Raw genomic sequence first — 27,847 nt, 5'->3', positions numbered from 1 at the left:
GATGATAATAAGTCAATTCATGCTTGAGTGCACTGGTGTGAACAAATGAATATTTATTAACAAATTCTTAACAAGTTATATTTGAGAGTCGGCACCTTTTGTGTTTTTTTATGCATGTCTGCATTCATTATTGTAGGACCTGTGTTTGCACTGCAGAGATATACATGCCTAAATTTCAGTGATTTACATTATTATGCTAAACTCCACATGTGTAACTGTCCTCATGTGAGTCCATGCTCTCATGCCTGCATTACAGTATACTAAAAATATGCCACCTACATTGTTGCATTTTTAATATTTTACTTCATTATATTATATTTTCGCAGTATCAGGCAATTAAACACACTGAGGCAGCAATAAAGAATCTGACAAGACGTATTTGCTGATAACCAGATTGTAATAGATAAAGATATGTGTGTAATTATAAGAAATGACTTCTTAAAGATATAATAATTTCAACTGAACAGAATAAGTTTGCTTACACACTAGAAGAACAAAAATATATTTCATGATGTTTTGCCACTGCTGCACAGCTAGAATGTATCCCTGTGTGCTTATAAGTGGTTGTAAACACATGCAGTACTCACGGCTGTCCTTCAGGTGTGTTTTCTGGTATTGAGATGGCATAGCTTGTGTTGGTGAACTGCGGCGCTCTGGCTCCTGCCACCACAGAGAGCATGGCAGGAGCACTGCGGCTTCCCATGCCATCAAGAGCCACAACGCTTAACAAGTACTCTCTCTCCCTCTGAAGCACCAGGCCTGTGGTCACCACCTGGCCTGTCTTCTTGTCAACAGCAAAGCAGCCGTCACCGCCTACAGGGAAGTACAATGATATTGTTTTCCACAACTGGATCCAAACCTGAGTGCCTGAATGCAAACTCAGAAATGTTACCTGAATAACCTTTTTAAATAGGAGTTTCTGTCTTGCTGTGTTTGCATTAATGCTCACAACACATGTTGAGTTTTAACAGAATTTCTAAATATGATTATTGTATAAACACACAGGGCAGCACGGTGGCGTAGTGGTTAGCACTGCTGCCTCACAGTTAGAATACCATCTGGAAGGCCTGGGTTCGATTCCACCTTGGCCCAGGCCTCTCCCTCTCTCTGTGTGGAGTTTGCATGTTCTCCCCGTGCTTGCGTGGGTTTCCTCCGGGTACTCCGGTTTCCTCCCACAGTCCAAAGACATGCACTTACTGGGGTTAGGTTAATTGGCTAATCTAAATTGCCCACAGGTGTGACTGAGTGCGTGAATGTGAGTGTGAAAGGTTGTCTGTCACTCCGTGTTGGCCCTGCAACAGGCTGGCGACCTGTTTAGGGTGTACCCTGCCTCTCGCCCTATGACAGCTGGGATAGGCTCCAGCCCCCCCGCGACCCTTAACAGGATGTGCGGAAGCGAATGAATGGAATGGAATGGTATAAACACACATTTAAATTATTTTGCTCTTTGCAATTCATTCATCATAATAGTCAAAAACTGTTGATACTTATAATACTTTTTAGGCTTTTTAAATTTACTAATATTAATATCTTTCAATAGTTTAATCAATGTCAACAAGAACCTAAATTACTTTTTAACTCCTATTTGTTTTCAGGCATTCTGACAAAATATTTCAAAGTGACTATTTTGATTTTGCTCATACTTCTGTCTAAATTAATGTGCTAGTGACTAGCACTGTTTAATGCAAACAGGAAGTAGAAGGTAGTGTAAAATTATTTAAAAATGGGGAGACATTCTGATGAGTTTTAACTCTTAAAAATTATTTTTTAGTTACTATATAGTATTTTAGATTATACTTGCTCTTAAAATTTTGATTTTTGTGTAGCTAGGCGTTATAATCAGAATTAGAACATACTGAGAAGGAAACCAAGCATAGATCCTTGAGGTACCCCGGGTGGCATGAAGTGATGATTACATTCTTTGCCTTGTCATTTTGAAAGAACACCCTGTGAAACTAAAGAGCAGCACTGTACTCAAAATGAAGATGAGTTTGAATAGAGTGGCCAGGAATATTTGGTGGCTCATCAAAAACCTTATATATCAGAAAGGTCAAAGCTGATGACTGGTCTTGCAAGATGAGAACTGATGATGGGAATCAGGCCTAACTGACCTCAGGCTTTCCTTCACTGACAGCAGTGCTGCTTTGTTTGAAATTTCAGCCCTCAGTAGCTTGCTTGTACTGAAAGCAAATACTGACTAAGAATCAGTTCCACCTGCCACAATTCAAATGGTAATGAGTCATTTTCATAGTCAAACTGCCAGAAAATCTTTTCTATGGAACATAAAAAAGAAAATAGCAGACTTTTTTAGTTACCTTATAATAAATACTTTTATGTCTCTTTATATATAATATGTTATATAAATAAATATATAAATATCCTTTCATGTCTTGTGTATATCCTAAAACGCTGTAAATGTACAGGATATGCATAGTATATGGTTAACTGGCCACTACGATGTATCTGCTACACAGATAATAATAATTTTATTCAACAAATTTCCAGTCTTGACAGCTTGCATCATGAACAGTGATGAACAGATCAGCCATAGTTACTCATCAGTCATGAGTAGTCTTAAAGCTTACTTATTACATTAGACAAATTTGTTGTTGATACTGGAAAGTTCTTTAAGGTTTTGTTAACTTTTATCATTAAATGATACATTTACACCCCTTGATGGAGGACCATAAAGGTACAAGAATAATGTCCACTTTAGGCTTTTTCCAGTTCAATATTTTTTCTTTCTCACCTAGAGTAGCTTTGCATAACTCGCTCTTCAGAATTATCCTTATTTCATTTGTGATAAATTATGCTTGGCAGCGTGGCTTTGCTCTGGGACCTCTCTGCCCTTCAACTTGTTTAGATGACAAAGGATTTAGGGGGGGGGGGGCCAGCAGTAGCAAAATGCAGCACAAAACACAGTCAAATACATTATGATGGGAGGAGCCAGGGTGGAGGTGGGTTGCAAAACAGGGCGACTGGGCAACAAAAGACTGGAAAAATAAGTGGTTAGCCAAAAGAAGCAGCTGGTGGAACATTTTGCAACTAATTAGGTTAAGTAGCAACAGGTCAGTGATGTGATTGGGTGAAAAAAAGGCGAGCCCTTAGAGAGGCAGATTCCCAGAAGATGGGCAGAGGTTCACTATTCTGCAAAAAAAACTGCTACAAATCCTGGAACGATTTCAGAATAATGTTCATCAACATAAAATTGTGAAGACTTTGATTATCTCAGCATCTACAGTACAAATCTCTGTGTTTCCACAGGCCGAAAACCAATATTGGATGCCCATGATCCTCAGGGTCTCAGATGGCAATGCATTAAAAACAGCCACAAGTCTGTCATGAAAATCACTGCGTGGGCTCAGGAACACTTTCAGAAATTATTGTCTGTGTACACAGTTTGCCGTGTCATCCACAAATGTAGTTCTATCATGCAAAGAGGAACCCATAAGTGAAGATAATACTGATCCAGAAACACTGTCACCTTCTCAGGGCCAAAACTCGTTTGGAATGGTCTACGGCAAAGTGGAAAACTGTTCAATGGTCAGACAAATTGAAATTTGGAATTTGTCTTTGGAAAACAATGCCATCACATCTTCCAGACTAAAGAAGAGAGGGACCATTGGACTTGTTATCAGCACTTAGTTCAAAGGCCTGCATCTCTTGCGGTATGGGATTGCATTAGTGCCATGGGAACTGGCAGCTTGCACATCTGGAAAGTTACCACAAATCCTGAAAGGTATATACAAGTTTTAGAGTGACATATGCTCCAATCCAGGCTGTGTCTTTTTCAGGGAAGTTCTTGCATATTTCAGCAAGACAATGTTAAATTGCATACTATATTTGTTACAACAGCGTGGCTTCTGAAGAAGCCTCTTGGATGAGAGGCAAAATGTGTTCACAAACCTAAAGATGTTTAGTTGCCTTCTTTTCAAGCACTTGAGATGCTGCACAGTGGTAAACAGGGCCCTGTCCCAACTTTTTTGAGACATGGTACTCCCTTCAAATTCAAACTGACTTTATTTATATATTTTGTTAAAATGTTTTCTGCTTTCTGTGTTCTATTGTGAATAAAATATGGGTTTGTGAGATTTGCAGATCCTTGCATTCTGTTTTTATTTGCATTTTGCACAGTTTTCTAACTTTTTTGCAAGTGGGGTAGTAGTAATTAATAGGTTTATAATATTCAGATTGTCAATAAATCTTATGAAAAACCAAAACCAACACAGTGCTAGTCTGTCTCTCAATAATATAACTTCCCTATCCTCGCTTTAGCATTCAGCCCCAAGCCAATTTGTAATTACTGGAGACAAAGATTTTGAAATGATTCAGAAAAAGAGGCATAAAATTGGCAATAAAAAGGCAATAATTTCTTAAAACTGTTTTGAAAATAAAAACTCAAACAGCATGTATTGTTTGGGGGTATTTTCAGATTAATACACATTACAGCAACAGAACAATGTATATGGGAATGACTCAAAATGAAGCACAGTGCCACTGTTTATTGTAACAAAGGAACATGTCTCCCCCTTCCACAGTATGTCTTAATGACTTATTGATGCTTTTTAAAATCATTTTAGAAATATATGAGGGGCTTGGGATTAGAGGAATAAATCAGGCAGCAGTTACACAGACTATTTCTGATAGGATTTGTTGGAATTATGAAAAATACAGACTTATTCTTTATATACACTTTCATTGCCATTCTTGACTTTCACCTTCTAAACATTACATTAAACATTATTTATTATACTGAAGAATGGCTACTTTTATTTATTTTTTCCTATTTATTTTTACATTATGCTATTTCTACTTTTCCTTAAGTTATGTTTTTCTGACTGTGGCGTTTGTAGAAAATTAGATTAGCAGCGCTGTGGAGAAATGTTTTAATTAGTGAGTCCCAGTTTTGTTAGGATCATCCTGCCATTGGTTTCCCACTCTTCCACAGACTGACAGCTGGTAAGAGCAATGCATCAACAAAGCTATCAATGTGCCAAAGGCAGTGAAGGAAAACTGCTAGCAAGCAAACATGGATATAATCAATGTAAGACTCTAAATGTTTTAAAAAAATGTGGGAAGAAATCCATCCAACACTACTGTTATACGCACCATGCATTTGTATGAGGAGCACTGCATGTAAATATAACTTATGTTTCTTTACAAGAAAACTCTGGAGGGTACCTTATTTTTTCCTGCTGCTGTTGAATACTAAAGACATCAGGTCAGACAGACTGACCTTGATCATCAAAGGCCAGCTACTGTCATCTCATCTCGTCTTGAGGTTTTAAAAGTTAATCACAGGATAAGAGGGTTAAATAAATTCGCATGAAATCTGAACATTGGGTCTATATTACTTTAAACGGTAACTGTGTGTGTGTTTTTTTTTAAATGTATTTCAGATAAGTTTATGTGACAAATGTCACCGCTTATATGGGTTTTCAGCAGCGTCATAAAGACAAGGAAACAAGGGGTACTTTGTAGTATTTGTGGTTTAAGTCAAAACATGGAGCTGTGCGATGTACTAATGCGAATCAGAGGGAAATCGGTAGTGTTTTGTAAAGCCCCACTGGCAAGATTAGCACATCCCCCAATCTCTGACATGTGAACAAACCTCTATCTCCTCAACCACCAGGGGGTCTACTATGGCAGACTTCCAAAAGCCAACTGCGTCTATTTTAGCGTGTGCACAATTTTCTGTGTGTATGCAACACGGAGAAACAGACAGACAGACAAGAGTGCATGATAAGTGCATAAACAAATGTGTGAAGGCCTCTGGCTGTGTGAGTGATTGCTGTGATTGTGTCGTGTGTGTGTGGTGTGTGTGTGTGTTATATATTATATATATATATATATAATATATATATATATATATATATTATATATATATATATATATATATATATATATAAAAATAATATATATATCTATATCTATATATGTGTGTGTGTGTTTATATATATATATATATATATATATATATATATATATGTATGTGAAAAAGAAAGAGGGACAGAGACCCAGAAGCAAAGAGAAATAGGGTGACAGAGAGAACTAACGGACACCTAAGAGTCCATGAATGCATGAATGAATGTGTGAATGCCTCTGGCTCTATTGTCTGAGAACTGGTGTCTGACTACTTGCATTTATTTTCAAGTTCTATAGCCTGCCAGCTTATTTTAACAACAACACAAACTATTTAATACAACTTCCCTTCTATGCGTGTGCGCTGTGTGTGTGTGTGTGTGTGTGTGTGTGTGTGTGTGTGTGTGTGTGTGTGTGTGTGTGTGTGTGTGTGTGTGCGCGAACAGCAGAAAGCTTACCATCTGACAAAAAGTATTCCACCTCTCCACTTTTACCCTCATCCCCGTCATGAGCCTGGAGCTGGTAGACAAACGTTCCCGCAGGGGCCTCAGGGGATACGACAGCCAGGTAAGGGTACGGCTTCATATTCCACTCAGGGACGTTGTCATTGACATCAGTGATCTTCAGCTTCACCTTGTTCAGGTACCAGTCTGGGCCTGGGGGATAGTGCAGAGATAGTGATGGAGCTCTGGTTACAAAAAGTGACAGCTGTCATGTAACTGAATGTGCAGCAGGGAGACAAGCTGCCAGGGGAATGTGAAGCACCAACAAGCACAGAGTCAACTAAGGGTACAGGTATGTGAGATATAAATCTTCTCCAGTAGATCGCAAAGACCAGGGCTGCATGATTAAACTAAATGTTAATAGTTTTTTTTTTTTTTTTTTCTGTGCCTGTACTGTGAAACTGATACTGCTACAGTCTCAATTCAACTCAAAGGTCTGGCCAAAGTCAATTACCACACTATCTTTAACTTAGCAATTTAACAGCTATCTTTCTACTTCCTTTTGCTTCGCCATAGCTGTCAGAAGCTCAGGAAATTGTTGTAAGTGGATATCAGGAGGTATGCTAGGGCCCAGGATTGAGGATGGTGGATATGACATCATCCATCCATTCTCCATCAGGGTTTCCATCCAGGCATCCAGACACCTAGATTCCCATGGGAGACAGCCTCAGCCACAGACTCATCTACGATGTCTGGGTAAAGCTACCTTGATCTTCCCACAGGGGCGTGGGGATGATGCCTCACGACTGCAGGCACTTTGTCGCCTGCACACTGCCTCACTGAAGTGAATAAGAAGATTCCAGGAATCCAATTACCAACTCGCTCAACCTAAGCCGGGGCAGACAGCAAGGGAGCACAACAGCACCCAAGGAGAAGCGGTGTAAAACTGTGTCTCTATGACAGAAACATAGCGTGACTTTCCTGGAACTGATAGTAAGGGATCGTTATCCACATTAAACAGAATGACACAATCTGGAAAACAATGTTCACCAAAAAAAAAAAAAACCTCCTGACACTGTCACAGACCCCAATCTAGGACACATTTTATGCAGAATCTATTCCTGCGATGTGGAACAAGTCACAGAATTGTAAGCTAAGACACTATTTTCACAAATATTGGCTGTGATCTTGTGTCAACGTGGCATGAAGGAATATGTCAGAAGAGGTGCCAAACAGTTCAGTAGACTGCAATACACAGAGGCCATCTGCCTCACCCCAGAAAAGAAGAGCCCCCTGCCAGGACAAACACATTCACATGCACAAATACGTGCACATACAGATATGAATGCCAGTGCAGCAACCCTACAGACAGGCTCAAACACACACACACATGCTTGCACACTTGCATGTCGCTTTCTATCTTCCTGTCTTTCTCTTAAAAACACACACCGTGGACACTTAGGCACAGAGGTGAGTTACCTAAGGGCTAAAAGTAACTATGGATTTCAAATCCCATTATGTAAAAGGTTTCATGTTTGCATCCACAGGCTATATATGTACTTTTTAATCCAAGACAAAAGCAGCAGGAGTGTGCGATGCATCCTTTCACTACCTGAGGGCTCGCTCAACAGATGCGCTGTCTGTATAAAGCAGTTCTACTTAGCTGGTTTCCATAATATTCTGCAACATAATACCTTTCCAAAGTCTATTATAGCTGATAATATAAAACTATATACCTCTAATGAGTACATGCACACGGCAAATGGTATAAAGTCTTCAAACTGTATGAATTGCTGAAACAAAACGTTTGACAGCACCTTGTGTTGGCTCAAATGAGTTGGAAAACAGAAAGTGGATGCTGAGATCACACTTCCTATTTCATTTTCTTTAAAACCTCTTTTACAGTTAAGATGTGTTTTGATGAAAAATACGTGTTACACTCCATACTAGCTGTGGAGTGTTCACAACTGAAACACAATAGCTGTAAAGTGTGTGACAGCTCCTAAAAGGATTGTTAGAGGGATAATAACGGAGAGAGGAAGAAGCTAGAGGAGCGAATTAATCTCGCTTTCTGCTCAGGCTTTAAAGTTGCTCTGTGGAGAGGAAAGTTCTGACTGGGATCTGACGATAGTTCGTTTTGGATAAATAGCCACTGTATCGTGGGGGCAGAGAAACTAATCAATGCTCAGATGCTATCTCCTAAAATGTTGACAGCGGCAATTTATGCGCTTTAAGCCAGATCATCCTGCTCTGTAAGATGGAACAATCCTTTCGTGATGAATAATGAGAAAGGATAAAGATTCTATTGCAAAGTAGAGGGGTTTAAAAGGCACTTAATCAAAAAGAAATCAGAGCTCCGGCACTTAACATTTAGTTGACTATCAAATCTTTGCAGGGAGTGTTGCAAGACACATTCCTCGCCTCCTGCTTGTTGGTGTCTTTCCCAGGCATGTCTCTGTGGTAATGGTGGTGATGATTTTACAAGGCTCCATCTAATTAGCTTGTTACAGAGAGACTAATCAGAGCCAAGGCAGATAATTAGAGCCTATCAGCTCTGGAATGATAATGAAGAATGCAGTAGTAAGTGTGTATGAGTGGATGTGTTTGTGTGTGCAAGGTGAGAGTCCGTACATGTGTATGGGCAAAGGAGAGTGCACGCTGCACGTTCCGAGGCCGCAAATGTGTGCGATTTCTCTCTGATCTGAATAGGGAGATGCTGTGAATGATGCCCTGTGAGCACTAAACTGACACGAGCTGCCTCACCTGACCAAGACAAAAGATGTGATCAAATAACAGGCAGGGGCTCACAGGCTCCACTGGATCTTTTAACGTCAAAAATGGTTTCTGTGCTCAGCGTGATGAAAGCCTGGTCTATATTTTACAATAGAATCCCATATGGATAAGAGCATATGCTGGATGACTAACATAATAACGTATCATAAAAAGTTGGATGGCAGAGGTGCAATGTGTGGTTGGCAAAGGCTCAGTAAGTACAATGGTGTATCTCCAAGTGCGTGTGTGTGCGTATGTGTGTGTAGTGTTGTGCATGTGTGTTCTATCACTGCAAGCCATTCTGTTGATGTTTCCTGCTGTTAATCCTCTCCTTGGGTACTTGCTATATAAAGCCGCTAAGTGGCTTGCCTGTATGAAAAAAAAAAAGTTGTCTCAAGTGCTTCTGTGCACATATACGCTGCCCACAGTACAAGGACACTGAGTGTGTGTGGGAAGGGGATGAGAGGAAACAGAGTAAAGGAGAGAGGCACAGCTACAGAAACACAAATATCTATATAGAGAGAGGGAAAGAGACAGAGAGGGGGTAGCAGCAGGCAGCCTGGTGGAAGGAGTATTGTGTGATGCTTAGCACACAACGTAAAATAACATTGCAGAGACAAGAGCACAGGGGAAGCACAGCAAACAGCGTAGCACAACAATAGATGGTGGGAGAATCTATGTTTGGAAAGAAAACATACAGTAGCAGACCACGAGAGTAGAAAATTAAGACAGAACACACAGTATAATTAATAACACATGTTTTTTTCCAATGTATCCTGGTTCCCTCTACTTCTATCGAGGGGGGAAATTAAGATACCAAAATTTCTGTGTGGAATTAAGCAAATTGCATCTGCAAGCATAAATATCAATGGCCCGTATGAGACATGGAAGTTCAGGGGTGCTTTTTTAGCAGCAAGTGAATGGAAAATGAAAATCAGCTCAAAGGGGGAGTAATGAGGTACATTAGCCAAATGTTTGCAGTGTTTAAGGAGGCGCTATTCAAAGCCCCCCCCCCCATCTCTGTGCTTAAAGCAGAGTGTGAAGCCATCAGCAGGAGATCAACACGCTAAAAGCACTGGGGACAAAAATCTATTAACTCAGGGATTCCAGCGCTGCACACCATGGACTCTGCGGTGGCTCAGAATGGCTGACACACTAAGCATGTAAATACTCATGCAGGCACTTTCATCCCAGAACAATTACAAATGGTAGACGACTTCAAGTTCTGCTCATTTTTCACTCCAAATCTGCATCACTGCAGAAATCATCAAAAACTGTGATCAATGGAGGTGTCAGTATGTTTTTTTTTTTTGTTTTTTTTTATCAATTATATGTGCAAATACTGTAGCACATCTTTTAGGTAATACACACCCAAAATATACCTACAAATAAAAAACAGCATTAAAATTAAAAAAGTTGATTGCTTGCTATAGGATTGTGTATTTTTATTTTTTGCGATGGGTATTAGGATTTGACTAAAGCCCATTCCAGGTTTTTTTTGTTTTGTTTTTTTACAAGACAGTCACGCTCTGTTTGATTTGATTTTGTTTTGTCTCTACAGACAAAAATCACACACTTAATAATATTCCTCCACTGCCTTTGAAATGAAGTGTGGGTCAAATCCTGTCCTCGTAGACTTGCTGGGGGCTCAGCTTTAACACAGCAGGAGAGCTGCTAGGGCTTGCCATCAGAGTTTCATACATTTGGGGTCGGCATCTGTCCATCCATGGTTTTAGATGGATTAAGCTGCTGGAAAGCTTTTATGGCACTCACAGAAGGTTAACAAGACTCCATAAATTCAAGTTACACCATCTTCTCTTCACCCTGTGTCTCCTCTGCTGTGCATCTGAAAGCATTTCCAGCATTGCTCATTTTTATACCACTTTTCCAGTTTTTTTGTTGCCTATGTCACAACTTTTTGAAACATATTCAAAATGGCCATAAATTAAAAAAAAATTAGTATAAAGAAAGTCAGTTCTTTATACAAAATAAAATAAAGCTAAAATAAATCACACTACAGTGTTCTTTTGGAGTTTGTAGCACTATTTTACATGAGACAGGCTCCTTAACTCTCAACTTTAAAAAAAAAGAGGAACTGTATAAAATATAAATAGATAATTTTCAAATTATTTATAGTCTAAACTTAATTTAAAAAATAGTACAAAGAAACATATCAAGTCCTGAGAAAATATTTAGTGTGTGTGTGTGTTTTTTTTTTTCAATTTAAAAAATGTAATTGTCTTGATTCTAGGCTATGTTAATTGCATGTTGGGATTAACACCACTGGGGTCTCATTAACCTCTACATGAACTGAGGAGCCATCCAGCTTTACTAGTGACTAACTGGGCTTAATTCAACAATATCAGTATTTATGATGTTTGGAAATAAAAAAAAAAAAAGATAAATATTAATAATTAATATTAATACTAATGATTTTTCAGACAACCACTCACACCTATGGGCAATTAATAATTAACTACTTGGTCATATTACCTTAGTAAGGACTCATAAATACCTTCACATAACAAATGTTAGGGAAATTTGTTATGTTTTAATGTGTCTAAAATAAATATCAGCCAATATGTTGGATTTTTATATCACCAAATATCGGTTTCAGTCTTAAAAATCCTATAGGATCAGGCTGTGAACACTGCCTAAAGTCAGTATCACGATTAACTGTCACATTTACCTTGAAATCAAATATTAATATCTTAAGTATTGCATGTCTTTGCATTTTCTCATCAAGGCACCTACCAAATTAAACATGATGGGGTGAATACCTATTTAATGGAGTGATGTTCATAAGAAGTTGGACATGCATCCGGAATGTTCTGTGACATGATCGCATTGAAGATGTTGGAAGTAATTGGTTGTGTGTGTGTGTGTGTGTGTGTGTGTGTGTGTGTGTGTGTGTGTGTGTGTGGTGTGTGTGTGTGTGTGTGTGTATGTGTGTGTGTGTGTGTGTGTGTTATGTGTGCATGTGTGATTTTGATGCAGTAACTTTTTGATTACATTATTTACATAGCTTTTTTCCTCTCTGTGTTGTGTTTACTGAAGCCAAAGGGTGTCCACATGATTGCAACAGCCCCTCCCTCTCTCTCTCTCTCTCTCTCTCTCTCTCTCTCTCTCTCTCTCTCTTTTGCAGCAACTTTTCCTTGTCTGCATCCATGACTGCTTCTGTTTCCCTGAGACTGGGCTGAATTTGAGGGAAGAGGGGGAGAGGAGTGGGTGTGTTAAGGAAAATAAACAGAAAACAAGCAAACTAAGGTAACCAGTTTTACACACACACACACACACACGCACACAAATTGAGTCAGAGTGCGAATCACATATACTGAACAAGCTCCAAATACAGCAGAAACTACAAATTTTCAAGCAAACACTGAAATATTTCCAAAAGAAATGAATAGGGATGGGACACACTTGGTGCCATGTTATGAAGTCGACTAGTGTTGGACAATAATGAAAGTATTTTTCAAACGTTTGTTTGTTTGAGCACAGAATTCAGACATAATCTCAGTTACTTACTGTTAGCCCTGCATCCTTGCAGCATTTGGTTGTGTTATCTTAGTTTGCCTGCTTTTCTGAGTTTGTTGTCTATTGTGGGGTTTGTGTGGGCATCTGAACAGTAAAAAAAAACAAAAAACAGCAGCACACTCTGACAGTGACTGGTTGTTTGTGTTACAGTAAGTGTAAGTGTAAGACTAATTGTGTGACAGAAATAATTTAGCAAATATACCGTGTCATTTATTATTATTCAATTAATTGCCCAGCCTTATCTTGAGGAGGATAATTTTTTTTGAAAATGGATGGATGGATGGATGGCCCCTGAAAGCTACAGTCTCCTTCTGGTGCTTGGGCTCATGTTTCTTGTATTTCAGCCAAAAGAATTATAAAACTTATTCAAACCCTTTTGTTTGTTGCTTTGAGCTGAGAAAAATGTGCCCTATTCACTTGCATTCACCCGCACAAAAGAGGAGGATTTAGTGAGGCGCAAGTGTTGAATAGAGATATACGGGTCATGCACAGCCCTGTGGGAAAGGAAAAATAAATAATTAAGCTAAATATTTTTCAATTTCACTTAAAACAACTGTAGCTCAGGAATAAGAACATTTCATATGTTTAATTGTTCAAAATTGCTTAAAATTTTTTTTCATGTCTGCAACCAGCTTTCATATCCACAAGTTATTTTTCATCTAATTATTTTCAAACAGTAATGCACATTAAATAATTAATACCACAACTCTGCAGTCTATTGAATCATGAAGAATAACCTCAACCAATTTCAGTGAATACAGTCTTTAAAACACACACACACACACACACACACACACACACACACACACACACACACCACACACAACACACACACACACACACACACACACCCACACACAGGCTGACCTCTGACCGACTTCATTGCATGCTATAGCTGCTGTTTTTGACCAGGAGAAAGAGTTATAGCGTCATATTACCCTCACCACCTCATCATTTCTCTAGTGATGTGTGTGCTGCTCTCTAGAGCCACAGGCAAGGCCAGACAAGTAGCTTCCCAGCATTCACATGATGAGAGCTATATGCATCATACACTTCTATCTTTGGGATCCTCCACAATGCTGCAGCTTAAGGCTTAAACCCCCCAGCAAGACCTTGCATTGCAGGCAGTGCCCACACACACAGCCAAAAGCAGCCAGTGTTAACAAGACAATATATAGTATAAGGTGAGTGCTATACAATCATAACATTCATAGTAAATTTTAACTAGCCAAAACCATCCTTCTCCCTTCCTCTCTTGACATGCCAGACTCTGCAGTTAATTGCTGACTAAATCCAAAATGGCAGAAAGAAAGTCTTTACAAGATATACCTTATTTTTTATAAGCACAGACCCAGCATAGCCTGGCTGTAGATTTGAAAGGTGTCTTTAAAGCATTTGTATATACAGCTATTTTACCAGTTGGTTTATCATTAGATTAAACAAAATGCCACAGACTGTACATAAATAATGGAAACAGGCACTGTGACATTATCCCGGTTTTATTGTTACTGTGAAATAAGACAAAGAGCCACATGCGAATCTAAAAAAGTACCCAAGGACTCTGTATGTTCTTATAACTCAGAAATGATACCTTGCTTTATTAACTCTTTCATTCTAAATGGGACCCTAATTTCCAATGTATACATCACGCTGTGTTAAATAAGATTTGAAAACAGCAAGTGACAAAGTAAACTCATTAGGAAATTGTTTATTGAGGCGCTTAATTGAGTGAGAAGATGTTCATTGTACCATAGACTTCTAAACAATAAGATTTCTTTTTGCAAATAAATGGGGGTGGCCATTTGAAAGAATGTGGGTTTAAATCTCTCTTTAAGTCCAGTTTCTCCATGGATTGTGTGAAAATTAAATGTTTAGCCATGCAGTATATTTTGAGGATTTTTTTTTTTTTTAATTTCTGTATTCATAGTACAAGATCTGTAAACTCTAAAATGGGAGAAACAGTTTTGCCTAAACTTTTGTACAGTACCAGGACCTTGGAAGAAGAAGAAGAAGAAGAAACAGCCTTTATTGTCCCACAGAGGGGAAATTTGGGTGTAACAGCAGCCGCAGTTATTATAAATATAAATAAAGATATAATAATTCACACTATTAAGAAAAGAATATATATAAAATCAACAAACAATATTAACCTTAATACTACTAATAATAATAACACTATATACAATGTGCATGATGTGACGGACTATTTACAGTATATTATTATTATTATTATTATATATTATCCTACATTGTGTAGGCTATTGTGGTTTTTGTTGGGAGCAGTGATGGTTATAAAGTCTTACAGCTGCTGGGAGGAAGGATCTGCGGTAACGCTCCTTTGTGCATTTAGGATGCAGCAGTCTGTCACTGAAGGAGCTCTCCAGCTCAGCAACAGTTTCATGCATGGGATGGGAGACCTTGTCCATCAGTGATGTTATTTTGGTCAGAGTCCTTCTGTCTCCCACCACCTGCACTGAGTCGAGAGGACATCCTAGGACAGAGCTGGCTTTCCTGATGAGCTTGTCTATCCTCTTCCTCTCAGTTGTAGACAAGCTGCTGCTCCAACATACTGCTGCATAGAAGATGGCTGATGCCACCACAGAGTCATAGAAGGTCTTCAGGAGTGTCCCCTGCACTCCAAAAGACCTCAGCCTTCTCAGCAGGTAGAGTCTGCTCTGACCCTTCCTGTAGAGCGCATCAGTGTTATGAGTCCAGTCCAGTTTATTGTTTAGGTGAACACCCAGGTACTTATAAGAGTCCACTATCTCAATGTCCACTCCCTGGATGTTCACCGGTGTCCGTGTGGTGGGTCTGCGCCTGCGGAAATCCACCACCAGCTCCTTGGTTTTAGCGGCGTTGATCAGGAGGTGGTTCCGCTGGCACCAGTCCACAAAGTCCTGAGTCCACTGTCTGTACTCTGAGTCATCCTCACCTGTGATGAGGCCAACTATGGCAGAGTCGTCAGAGAACTTCTGCAGATGGCAGCGTGGGGAGTTGATGGAGAAGTCTGCAGTGTAGAGGGTGAAGAGGAACGGTGCCAGCACAGTTCCCTGTGGGGCCCCCGTACTGCAGACCAGCCTGTCAGAGACACAGCCCTGTGTCCTCACGTACTGTGGGCGGTCAGTGAGGTAGTCCAGTATCCACTCGGAGATGTGGTGGTCCACTCCTGACAGTTCCAGCTTGTCTCTCAGAAGTCCTGGCTGGATGGTGTTAAAAGCACTGGAGAAATCAAAGAACATGATCCTCACAGTGCTTCCAGGCTTCTCCAGGTGGGTCAGAGCTCGGTGCAGGAGGTAGATGATGGCGTCATCCACCCCGATGCCAGGCCGGTAGGCGAACTGCAGCGGGTCCAACGAAGACGACACCATGAGGCGTAGATGGTTGAGGACCAGCCTCTCGAGGGTCTTCATTAGATGCGATGTCAGGGCTACCGGCCTGTAGCTGCTAAGATCCTTTGGATGTTTGGTCTTTGGTACCGGTACCACACAGGAGGTCTTCCACAGTTGTGGTACTTTCCCCAGCTTCAAGCTCAGGTTGAACATGTATCCCATGATGCCACACAGCTGATCTGCGCAGCACCTCAGGAGCCTGGAGCTGATGCCGTCTGGACCAGCAGCCTTTCGCACCTTGATCTTACGTAGCTCCTTCCTCACATGATGAGTTGAGAGGGACAAGATGGAGGTGGGGGATGGGGGTTGTGAGATGGAGTCCTCAGAAGTGAAGGGGGGTGGGTGATGGCTGAGAGCTGAGAGGTGTGAGGTCCCAAGAAGAAGAAAGGTTGGCAGTCATTAAAGATGGTGGGGCTGACAGCAGGGGGGGACTGGGCTGGGGGAGGGGTGGGTGGCTGGTCAAACCTGTTAAAGAACTGGTTCAGGTTGTTAACCCACTCTAAGTCTCCCACAACCCTAGGGCTTGGTTTGTGGCCTGAATTGAGTTCAAACTCCTCCAAACCCCACTGATGTTGCTCTGCTGTAGCTGGTCCTCCATCTTCTTCCTGTAGATGTTTTTTCCATCCCTGATTTTCCTTCTCAGATCCTTCTGCACGGCTCTCAGCTCCTCCTTATTTCCTGATCTAAAGGCTCTCTTCTTCTCCTTCAGGAGAGCCTTTATTTCAGAGTTGATCCAGGGTTTGTTGTTTGAAAAACACCGTACCCTCCTGGTGGGCACAGTGTTTTCCACGCAGAAATTGATGTAATCAGTGATGCAGTCCGTGATGCTGTCGATGTCCTCCCCATGAGGGGCACAAAGCTCTTCCCACACAGTGGAGCTAAAGCAGTCTCTCAGAGCTTCTTCAGTCTCCTCAGACCATTTCTTCACTGTGTGTGTCACAACTGGTTCTCTGTGTACCAAGGGTTTGTACACAGGCTGGAGATGAACCAGGTTGTGATCCGAAGTAGCACACCCAAATGGGACACAGCAACCATTAATGTTATCAGTTAAACCTGTACATTTGGGAGGGGTGTGTTTGCAAGGCTGCAAGACCGGAACATAATGTGTTATAAGGATTTCAGTGTCAATTTTAGCTGAAAACAAAATTGCAGCTAAAACAAGTTGTCAGAAAATAAAATTTTTTTTAATCATTTTGATCAGCTACATCTTAAATGAGAGATGACGTTGATTATTGCAAATATATTTCTGCAAAGTCATATTGCACCGGTAGCCACAAAATATGGTCTACATAATGAATAATTTCAAGGCATTTAATGATTCATATACAGTGTCATAAATATGGAACTACAGGCACCCTGTTGCCAAAAAGAAGCTTCCAAGACGTCCTAATGGGAGGAGTTGCATACATTAATGTAAAATTAAGAATTGCACTTACTGCTGAGTAGCCATGAGCAAGTATTTTGGGGGTTACAGCACCAACTACTCTGATGGTATGTGGCCTTTGCTGTTCCAAAATATGCAAATTTCATAAGCCTGATGTGTATGCTCCATCTGTTAGCAGAGTATGTTAGAACATTAGACACTAAAAATAGGATCATGAGTGATGCCTGTTTGGGACATTGTTTTTCTTAATAACTCTTGCTAGATTTTTTTTATTTTGTTCTGTTTTTGTAAATAATTCTAATCTTTATTATTTACACAAATTCTGCATTTTTAAAGCTTATTGAGCATCAGTTATTATTCTTCAAGCATCTTATGTTATTCTTCAAAGTTAATTTGTTCTTCAAAGTGTTCTTTTTTTTTTATGTTGTACTAGTTAATGAGAAACTGATGAAAGCCAGAATGCCCTCAGAGGGTCAACCATCTTCAAGGAAGGCTGGTATAACTTGAAGTCAGTATAATGGTGTATGCACAACTTTAAGTGGACATAACTTAAGAATTTGAAGGCTACAGATGGATCCTTTTGGTGATTTCCTTGCTTTCACTTGTATTGTCTGGTGCGAAACTGTTATTTTGTATTAAAACGGTAATGCTGCCCGAAAGAGAATTAATAATAAATTCTTCAGCATTTGTATTTAAAATAAAAAAAAAAAACATCCATGAACACAAGTGCAGGTTTGTAGTTTTTTGCCTTCCAACACTCAAAATGAACCATGCGACGCTTATAAGTAGTAACATGCTGACCAGATATCATTTGAACATGAACTGACAGATGTGAGGAGAAGCAAAAAATACATTCATGATGGGTACATTAGTCACATTCAAAATGACTCATCAATCCCTGCAAGCGATAATTCGAGACTATAAATTTGCCCAGCTGAGGTAATCAAAATGTCATGTCTTTATTGAAAAACTTCTTCCTTCCTTCTATCTGTGGAACCTTTACTGGCTTTATCTCAGTAACTGGTAAAAAAATATATCTCTGTCTACAACAAAATGTAAAAAAAAAAAACAATGTCAAGAGTGTGCCAAAGCAAAAGGTGGCAATGATGAGATGTTGGCCAATCAGAAGTATGGGGGGGGTATTGGGCGACCAAAGATGGCGCCTGAAGACGTGAGTCGTTTAGACAGACAGTGAGGCTCCTTAGCATCAAAATGTAACTATACATAAAATCTCTGTCTGTGTGTGATGTGAGCTGAGCAACAAAATTTGGCACACAGGCGCATCCTCGGCCCCTGAAGGAGATATTATGATGTCATCATGTTGCCTAGCAACCACCTAGCAATGGGCTAAAATGGTTGGGTTTTAGCCATCATGCATTTACAACACCTTATGCAAGCATTGTATCATTTTAATTTCACAGCCAACAGCACAATGCGGTCGCATGGGCATGTTCTAAGACGTAATTATATATAAAAAATCAGAAACAATAACTCAGCATATATTCTGATATCAAAAAAGGACATCAATGCGCGCACCTTTGACCTTTCAAGATTAAATCTTACTTTTCTTTGTCCACTCGTAATAATAGAAATGGAGTTTCTGAAAGTCTTCGCCCTGAAAGGGGGTTTTCCAAAGCTCTGTTTCCAGTGCAGTGACCACATGTGGATAGCAGTAGGGTAAGGTTGGTAAGGTTTAAGAAAATATTGTGATTTGGATTAAAAAAAGAATGAGTTAGAAGTGAGACTAACACTGAGAACCAGCACCAAAAAAACCCACCTTGTGCTTACCCCTTAAACACAGTTAGCTTTGACAAAACTTGGAAACTCTGACAAGGGTAATCATTGACAAATACATAATATATTATGAAACAAAATGAAATCTTTACAATATGTTATCAGCTATGATACAATATATAACAATTACTAATAATTTGTAAACCGTTTCAGTGTTTGTTAATAGTCAAATAACTATTTCCTTAAAGTCTAATTAATTATAAATTCAATATTTATGCTTTATCATTTTGCCCACATTATAGTATCCCAAATACATACATGTTTTTAGTGGGGTACGTCCAGGACTACTGCTCAGTTCAGAATAACGGGTTCAATCAGTTGGGAAAGCCAGTAGGTTATTGAGTACAGGCTAAAAGAAAGTTTTGACATCCAAAAAATTCCTAAGCAATACATAAGTCATCAAGGCTGATCAGGAACTCTACTAACCTTTCATACAGTCAGAGGGTATTTTGTACTTTGAGGCAGAAGAAATCTTATTTTCTAAACCTTGGAGATGAAAATTTCATACCATCTTTAATCATTTTGCTATGCAATCTCCTCATAGTTTATTTAAGCACAAGTAAAGGGGAGATTACTTTCAAGTCAATAGCTTTAAATTGAGCCAGTTCCGATTTCCATCCTAGCAAAATGTTTGGCATGTTCTTAAAAGCAGTGTTAGTCATTCTGTCATGGATCTTTTTAGTCATGCTGTTATATTCGTCACATAGAAAAGTCCAACACACAAAGAACTCCTTTAAGAGAAGATGCATTACATTTGTTTTATGGCTGATTTTTGTTTGTTTTTTTGTTGACGTAATCTAAAAAGTGGTCTTATACATGACGTCAAAGTGTTGTGAAGCTGCCAAAAAATTTGGACCTTATAGATTATGTTCATAATGACTTAGATGAGTTTCTTTTCTTCCTTCCTTAAGTCCTTTATGTACAAAGGACACTTTATTGATCATTGACTTTGTGTCCAGATAATCAGTTTGAAGTTCCTGGAAGTCTCAGTGGAAATAAGTTTTAAATTTGTTTGTGAAAAGAAGCCGGCTACCAAACAAAGCTTTGCAGTAGGAGGATTCTTTGCTTTACTTTTACACAAGTGATCATCATTAACTGTGACACACAAACTTCATAGACACTTAACTCTCCTGACAGTTTTCTTTTTTCCCCCACTTTTGCCATGGCCAAGAGAAGTTATTATTCACACAGGTAATGACCTTTTATACACGACTGGCTTGAAGTCCCTCAGTTTTACTTAGATTTAACGAAACCATTTACAGTAAAATATTTTTACATTTTAATGAACAGTCCTTGACATTGCCCATCTCATAACAGGAATCCACCCATATGTGCCAACAGTTATTTAACCCTGCTGCAATACCATATGGTGTGTGTGTGTGTGTGTGTTTTTGATCAGTACAGAAATTTTTCTTTTATATTGAATGAATAATGTGCTGACTTTTACAGGGCTGAGAAATTGTGGATGAATACAGATAGAAGGACGAACCTTTGTCCTGTCAGTACAGCTCAGGGAGCTCAGAAAGGTCAGTGGACCTCATTCACAAACAGTGCATACACACAAATGGTAAATGGACTGGTTCTTATATAGTGCTTTTCTGCACTACATGAGCATGCAAAGCACTTTATACAGTATGTCTCATTCACCCATTCATACAAACACTTTCTAAGTGCTTTCTATCCCACTCCGATGAATGCGTCAGGAGCAGCACCAAGAGCACCGATCATCACCGCTACTGTTGTAGTTTTCATGTCCCACATTTTCTCCATCTCTATTTCGAGGTCTTTATATTGGGAGAGATTTTATATAACTTTCACAGAGGTGTTTCTTTCTTTCAGTACGGACAGACATGTTGATAAGCAGACAGGTTTTCTCCCTCTTGAATTTCACTACTAAGTTGGCTCTACTGGTCTTGATTTCTTTTTCAGTTTGTATTGACATATCCCATAGTATGGTAGCCTCATTGCTTTCAGTCACGGTTGATGGTTGTGTTCATAATAATATTTATCTGCAATCAATTTTTGTTCCTCTAGCATAGCTGGTGGTTGGCTTGCTTTCTGTTATCTGTATCTCTGCCATGTTAAGGTCTCTTCTGCATTTAGCAGCTTTGTACTTTTTTTGGTCTCTATCTATCTTATCCTCTTTGTTTTTGAGGTATATGTCCTGGCCAATCATTGTAGTAGTATTAATAATAACAATAATAATATTTATTTACAGTTTCCAAAACACTATAAGCCACAAATGCTCAGAACTGCAACTTATTTACAACAAAATAAATACAAATAAAAAATGAAATCACATGTAAACAATACAAAATACTAAATCAATTTTCTCATCTCATTTCATCTTAAATTATCTTATCTTTCATTAAAAATGACTTCTGTCATCACTAACAGTCTTGGTATCTCTGGGTAGTGTCCCACGATGCTGAAGAATCTGTGTATTTTGTTTCATCTCGGGCAGACAGACCACATGCACCTTGTCCTCCACCTGTTTTCTTCTTTTTTTCTTGTAGTTTGTTATTCTTTTTTTAACATCAACTCTGATTTCCAAACTTTTTTTTTTTTTCTTTTAACTTTAGCTACTAAGAGTGTCTCAGAGGAAACGATATTCAGAACCTCTGCTGTTTCAGCCCAAGTCCGGCTTTATTTATTTTAACCAGCCTACTTCCATCTACATCTACACACAAGACTCAACCCTTTTCTTACTCAACACAGCACACAAGTTCTGGTTCATGCCCTGGTCACCTCTCACTTGGATTTCTGTAATTCCATTCTCTCTGGTCTCTGCAAAAAAACTTCTTAATCTGTCCCAAATTGAAGAGAATTTTGCAGCAAGGAACATCACTCACACCACCATCTAAGTCTACCTATTATTATATTACACCTATCATCCAGCTTTACTGGCTCCCTGTTCTTCAGCAAATCCAATACAATATTCTGCTTGTCGCTTTCAAAGCTCTTCACAATTTGCCCCCTCTTATCTATCAGACCGCCTTCATCCTCACACCCCTTCCTGTGCCTCAGCTGCTGTCCTGCCTACCCCTTGTTTCAGACTTGGCACCACGGATGCCAGAGCCATCATAAGCTAGACTCCATTGCACAGTTAAAATCTCAGCTCAAAACCCACCTGTTCGCACTCTCATGCTTCATACATTATTCCTGGATTTTAGCTCTTTCTAGCTATTGTGTTATTAATGTTGATGTTGTTGTTAATTTTGTGTTGTAAGGCAACATTGAGTGAAAGGTGCCCAAAAAAAAAATCACATTTAATATTATAATGATGATGATTATTAAGTTGAAAAGCATCAGCACTGACCCAAGAAACAACAACAAAAGAAAAAAATTATATTCCTCTTAAATACCCTCTGACAGTGTTATCTGTGCTGAAATTCAGTTTTCAGTTCACACACATAACCACCCAAACAGCAACACCACTGAGCATTCATTACACGCTACATCAGAAAAATGAAAAACACAGTGTTCAGGCCATCTAAGTCAAGTCCTTCCACCCTCATGATGTGGCTGTTTTGCAATTCTCCACAAATACAAAAATACACATGCAGTAAAACCAGTTATAGACTTTAAATCCCATCCACTTCCCAATCCCAGTCTTCTTTATATTGACAAAGAAATCTGTCGAATCTCTAAACATCTGATGTGCTGAAACAGCTGTACATTAACCATTCAAAAGTCTGGTGGGCACAGATAATCTGCTGAGGCTGAGTTGTATTGCTTCCCTCATTGGGAAATAAACAAGGTTGAAAATTCCCTTCACATCACTCATGAATTAAGAGTCTGGATCCCTTGTTTGTGATTAATGATTAGATTAGTTTGTGTTGCTTTCTTTAAAACATCAAGTTGATGCCATTTAAGTTTTCTTATTTCAGATTGAACTTATGACATGCTGTCCAGTTCTGCCCTATCTCACAAAGAATCCTTGCAAAACTTCCTTCATCCAAATGAACTCCAAAACTTAGATTTTTTTTCACAACTGCTAAGACACATTTCTCAAGGGATTCCAGCCTTTTCTCAAAACTGTAAACACAAAAGTCATTTTTCAGACTACATTCACAAAACCTCTGACTCCCACTCACATCAAAACAGTTTTATCTGCATTCAAAACCATACATTTTCAGAACACACACACAGCCTGCAGAAATAATGACACTACTGAGCATTCATTATATACTACATCAAAAAACTGAAAACAAGGGGTATGTAGCTCCAAAATGTAACCTTCTTTCAATCCAATAAAAATTCAAGGTTATGATGGCTATCTGCTGATAATAGGTTGCATTTTTATCTCTCTTTATTCAGCTTCCCATGTTCCTATATGTTATGTACCATTCCTATATACTATTATTTCATCAGGAAGATGGCTATTTTCTTATTTATCAATGACAATGATAATGCATTACATGCAAGAATGCAATGCATGAAAAATGTAAAAGGTCATGGTTTTGTGAGTAAATCAGCGAATGAAGCCTACACGCCTTGATTAGGTATATATATAAAACATCAACATTTCTTTTTACAGGAGGGAGTGGGACATTATACTTTTTCCTCTTTCTTTTTTATCTGGATTTTCATTCCATGAACATGTTTCAGCATGTCTTAAAATGTGGTTATAGTTTTGCAGAAGGACTAAATGGAAAATTTTGCTAAAGTTTTGCCAGAAGAGTGAGTGATTCAATGAACTGGGCACTGTGCATTTGGGATTTTTATATTTTAGAAATTCAGAAAAACTGTTGCTCTCTGGTAGCTTAGCTTACTTCTTGCCTCTAGCGACAAAACTGTGAATTTTGATCCTAGCAATGGCACCTTATGGCCATAGATAGCTATATAACTGGATTCCAAGTGCAATGAGGTTTTTAAGGATTGTGCCTTATCAAAGATCAGCTCAAATAATATCAGTTACAGTAAATCTAGACAAATAGCATCAATTGCAAAGATATAAGCTGAATGATCTTAATTTTGTGTTTTATATAGGTATAATTTCCAGCCAATTCCCCAAAGGTTTGCTGACATACTGTTTATAGCTTTGTTGCTGCCTGCTGTGGTTGAAAAAACAAACAAACAAACAAAAAATGCTGATTCATGCAACTTGAAAAAAAAAACAACAGTTGTGCTATATTTGGAAAACCAAAAAATAAAAAAAAATTAAAATGAGTGGAAGGTCACTTTAAACTTTCTACATAGCTTTTTTTAAAATGTATATAAATATATTGATCATAACCCCTTATCCTTGAAATAAAACAGTTTGCAACACATCAGCAATACCACCGATAGTCAGAACAGACAGCAAGGAGTACCACCAAGAAACATGAGAAAAACAGGACTACAAATCCTCCTAACATTTCAACAAATGTTAAATACACCATCAAAGCCAACAGAAGCCTGTGCTTCCAGTAAATCAATATTAGCCCTGCAGCATAATGAGGGCAGTAACAGGTTGACTGTTGAATGCAAGATAATTAGGTTTTCAGTCGTTTCTTAAGAGAATGTACAGTGTTGCTGTTTGCATTTCTTCAGGCAGGTGGCTTCAGTGTATAAAGAGCCTGGCTGAAAATATTTTTTTTTTGCGCCTTGTCTAGGCTGTGAAAGAGTCTAAACAAAAGCGCTTCTCTTTAGGTTTTCTCGAACATTACAGAAGAATGGAAGTTAAAATCAACGGGGGCTAGAGACAGCCCATTTATTGTGTGAGAATAAATTGTTAAAGCATGTCTCTTCTCCTTTCTATAAAGACCTGTCTTCTCTCCGTGCTTTTGATGGGCAGATGAAGAAAACTAAACAACTGGAGCTTCCTGGTGGATATTTGAAAATGGAATTCAAAGTCCAAGTGACTGACAGTGTGTGGGATACCTTGTATTTTCTCAAATTAAACTGGGGGGAAAATAACTGTACACAGTGGTATTAGGTTAGATTTACATAAGCACTGCATTAGCAGTCAAGTGTTGTATCTTCCCAGCTATGTGTTATATAGATAATTAGAGCTGGCTGTGAAGCGTGCTTTCTATTCTCAAATTTGAGATGGAAAGATGTGGCTGCATTTCAAATAGACACTTACGGTGGAAATAATATTTACTCAAGCATATGTACAGTACAGTTTACAGTGTTCTCACCCACCCTTCCACTCAGCAACCCACCCCCACCCCATGACTAACATGATGCACAGTGGCACATATGCATGCCCTGCCACAGGGTTCACAGTCATTTGGAAAGGTGGCAAGGAGACTTAATCTAAATGACACTGCAAGATGGAATATTCCAGTGCAATCTCTCAGTAAGAGGATCTGATATAAATTCTTTGGACTGTCAGTGCCTTGCTTCGCACCTTGCTTTGGGCTTTTATTTGCCTGCCTGGAGCAAGGAATATGCGATGTGTGTATTTTTCCAACTTGTACTCACCGTACATGCATTTTTGTGTGGTCTACACAAGGGTTTGTTTGGAAATGTCAGAATCTTGTGTGTTTGTGCATTCATATGGTGTTTGTGGGCTTACGTGTGTGTGTCAGACTGTATGTGCATATATGCGTGGTGCTTCATTTTGGTGTAAGTAATGCGTGTTGTCTTCTTATGTGTAACAGCAGCTATGCACCATACATGTGTGCTTTCTACTGAATGCACACATGTATGGTGCACACATGTGTGCATTCAGTAGAAAGCAGATGACTGATACACACCAATCAGCTCACACTTGCCTGAGGTCAAGTGGAAAGTATATAACAAGTTCCTAAGCAATCCAACTATAAAATATAGTCTTTAAGGTAACAGGGAGAAGAGAAGAGAAGAGAAGAGAAGAGAAGAGAAGAGAAAGAAGAGAAGAGAAGAGAAGAGAAGAGAAGAGAAGAGAAGAGAAGAGAAGAGAAGAGAAGAGAAGAGAAGAGAAGAGAAGAGAAGAGAAGAGAAGAGAAGAGAAGAGAAGACGAGGAAAAATACCAGTTGATACCAGAAAGGTGCACTGCTCATAGCAGAAGCTTTCATTTGGTCATTAGTCTCTATCAGCTCCCGTCTGTTAGTGTTAGTATGTGTCAGAGAGCTATCTTTCTCGCTCTCCAAGGTTTGATGATGGAGAGGTAATTTCAGCTTTATGGTGGTGTGACTCTAATGATGAGGCAGGCATAGCTGAGAGCATGCAAGGGCAGTGAGAAATGCTTTGTGTGTTTCTCCACGTGTACATACAAAAACACACATCTGTGCTTTTTCTGTGTATACACTAAGTGTGTATGTGTGGATACAAGCGGGGAAAGGTTCCAAGTTGTACTGCTGTCCCTATCACTGAATAGGCTTTTAATGGAGAGTAATGAGGAGCACTTTTGTGGCAGATGTGCCCTCCCTGCAACAGTGTTTTACCCCAAGACTATAAAACTGACCCGAGTGAGACATCAGCAGGCATGCAGCCTCTCCCAGCTCTGTACGTGATGCAGGAATTTGAATAGCCTGTTCACCAAGTTTGCCTTGTGCTGCTGCACCCAAGGAAGTAAGAGTGAGTATCATTTCAACATAGCACCTAGACTCACATTAAATGACAAAAGCCCTAGCAGTGTTGGCCAGGCCCAAAATCTGTTACAGGGCCATCTTCTTCACTGGAGTGTGAAATTATTTTAGCTCTCTCCTCATTATAGGATTTTAAAATGCATTATAGTTAGGGCTTTTATGGTGTGCCGCAGCATTAATTCAATTTGCCCCATTCACGCTTTCTTATTATCACTCTCAGTTCAAGCTACAGGGAGAGGAAGCTGCTGAGCAGTGCTCCCCAGCCTTATCTTTAAAGGATATAAACTACACTACCCAGCTCAATCAGAGCCAGCCTGGACGGTTCCATCCATTCATCCATTTTTTTTCCCCCCTCTTTCCTCCCCCTCGCCTCTCTCCCTCTTTCTGGATGCTTCTTTCTGTGGTGACCTCCATCTTTCTTTCCATCTTCTATCCCTCTTTCCATTTCCTTCTGAGTTGGTGATTGATGAGGGTGGTCCAAGGAGCACTTTCGATATCTTTCCATAGACACACTCGTATAGGCAAACAAACAAACACACAGCCCATGCACGAGCTGAGATGATACACACACAAATACAACGCAAAACCTTGGCCAGGCAAAAGCAACAGAAGCAGTCGCACAGGTTTAATGGGAAAACAAGCCATGGTGTATGGGTGAGACAGCATTAATCTATCACTGAAACCAGACCTGGGTCTGTGTTTGTTTAGCACACATAGAAGGAGGCATTCCTGGAACACCCCATCACTATCTGTTATGTACAAAGGTACAATAATGTATTGAACACTGCAAATGTATTCCGGTGGAAGTACAGCAGATTAGTATGGAGCAGCTGTGTGAAGCAGGACTTGAGCTCTGACAGTGTTTCTCCACTCTTAGCCCTGCACACTTGCATGAATGCACTTCGATTAACGCACATGGACATGATTCGTCTATTGTGTGCACTGCACAGACAAAGATGCACACAAAACATGCTACACACTATGCTAGTCTACATGCATTAAACTGTAGCTCAGCATGTGATTGCAGGCTGGCTTACTGGTAATGGGGGAAGAGGAAGAGAGGATGAGGATAAAGTCCTCATTTAGATATCTAATCCAGTGAGCAGTCTGTCCTGTGTGGACCATCATCTCCCGTCATTAGCAGCAGGCCAGCAAGATTAAAAAGA

At 39.4% G+C, this 27,847-nt stretch overlaps 1 protein-coding gene across 1 annotated transcript in view; it reads right to left on the bottom strand.

The window, feature by feature from the left end:
• Positions 1 to 27,847, bottom strand: part of LOC115782200 (neural-cadherin-like) — a 100,740-nt gene that overhangs the window by 58,590 nt on the left and 14,303 nt on the right. The window contains exons 2-3 of the mRNA XM_030732267.1: positions 6,321 to 6,518; positions 588 to 813 (exon numbers count right to left, since the gene is read on the bottom strand). Coding sequence (XP_030588127.1) covers positions 588 to 813; positions 6,321 to 6,518 — 424 coding nt within the window. The remainder of the gene's footprint in view (positions 1 to 587; positions 814 to 6,320; positions 6,519 to 27,847) is intronic.

Source organism: Archocentrus centrarchus, chromosome 6, assembly GCF_007364275.1.
Source record: "Archocentrus centrarchus isolate MPI-CPG fArcCen1 chromosome 6, fArcCen1, whole genome shotgun sequence".
Taxonomy (NCBI): domain Eukaryota; kingdom Metazoa; phylum Chordata; class Actinopteri; order Cichliformes; family Cichlidae; genus Archocentrus; species Archocentrus centrarchus.
The sequence above is the reverse complement of the archived record's forward strand: the minus strand, read 5'-3'. Positions and strand labels throughout refer to the sequence as shown.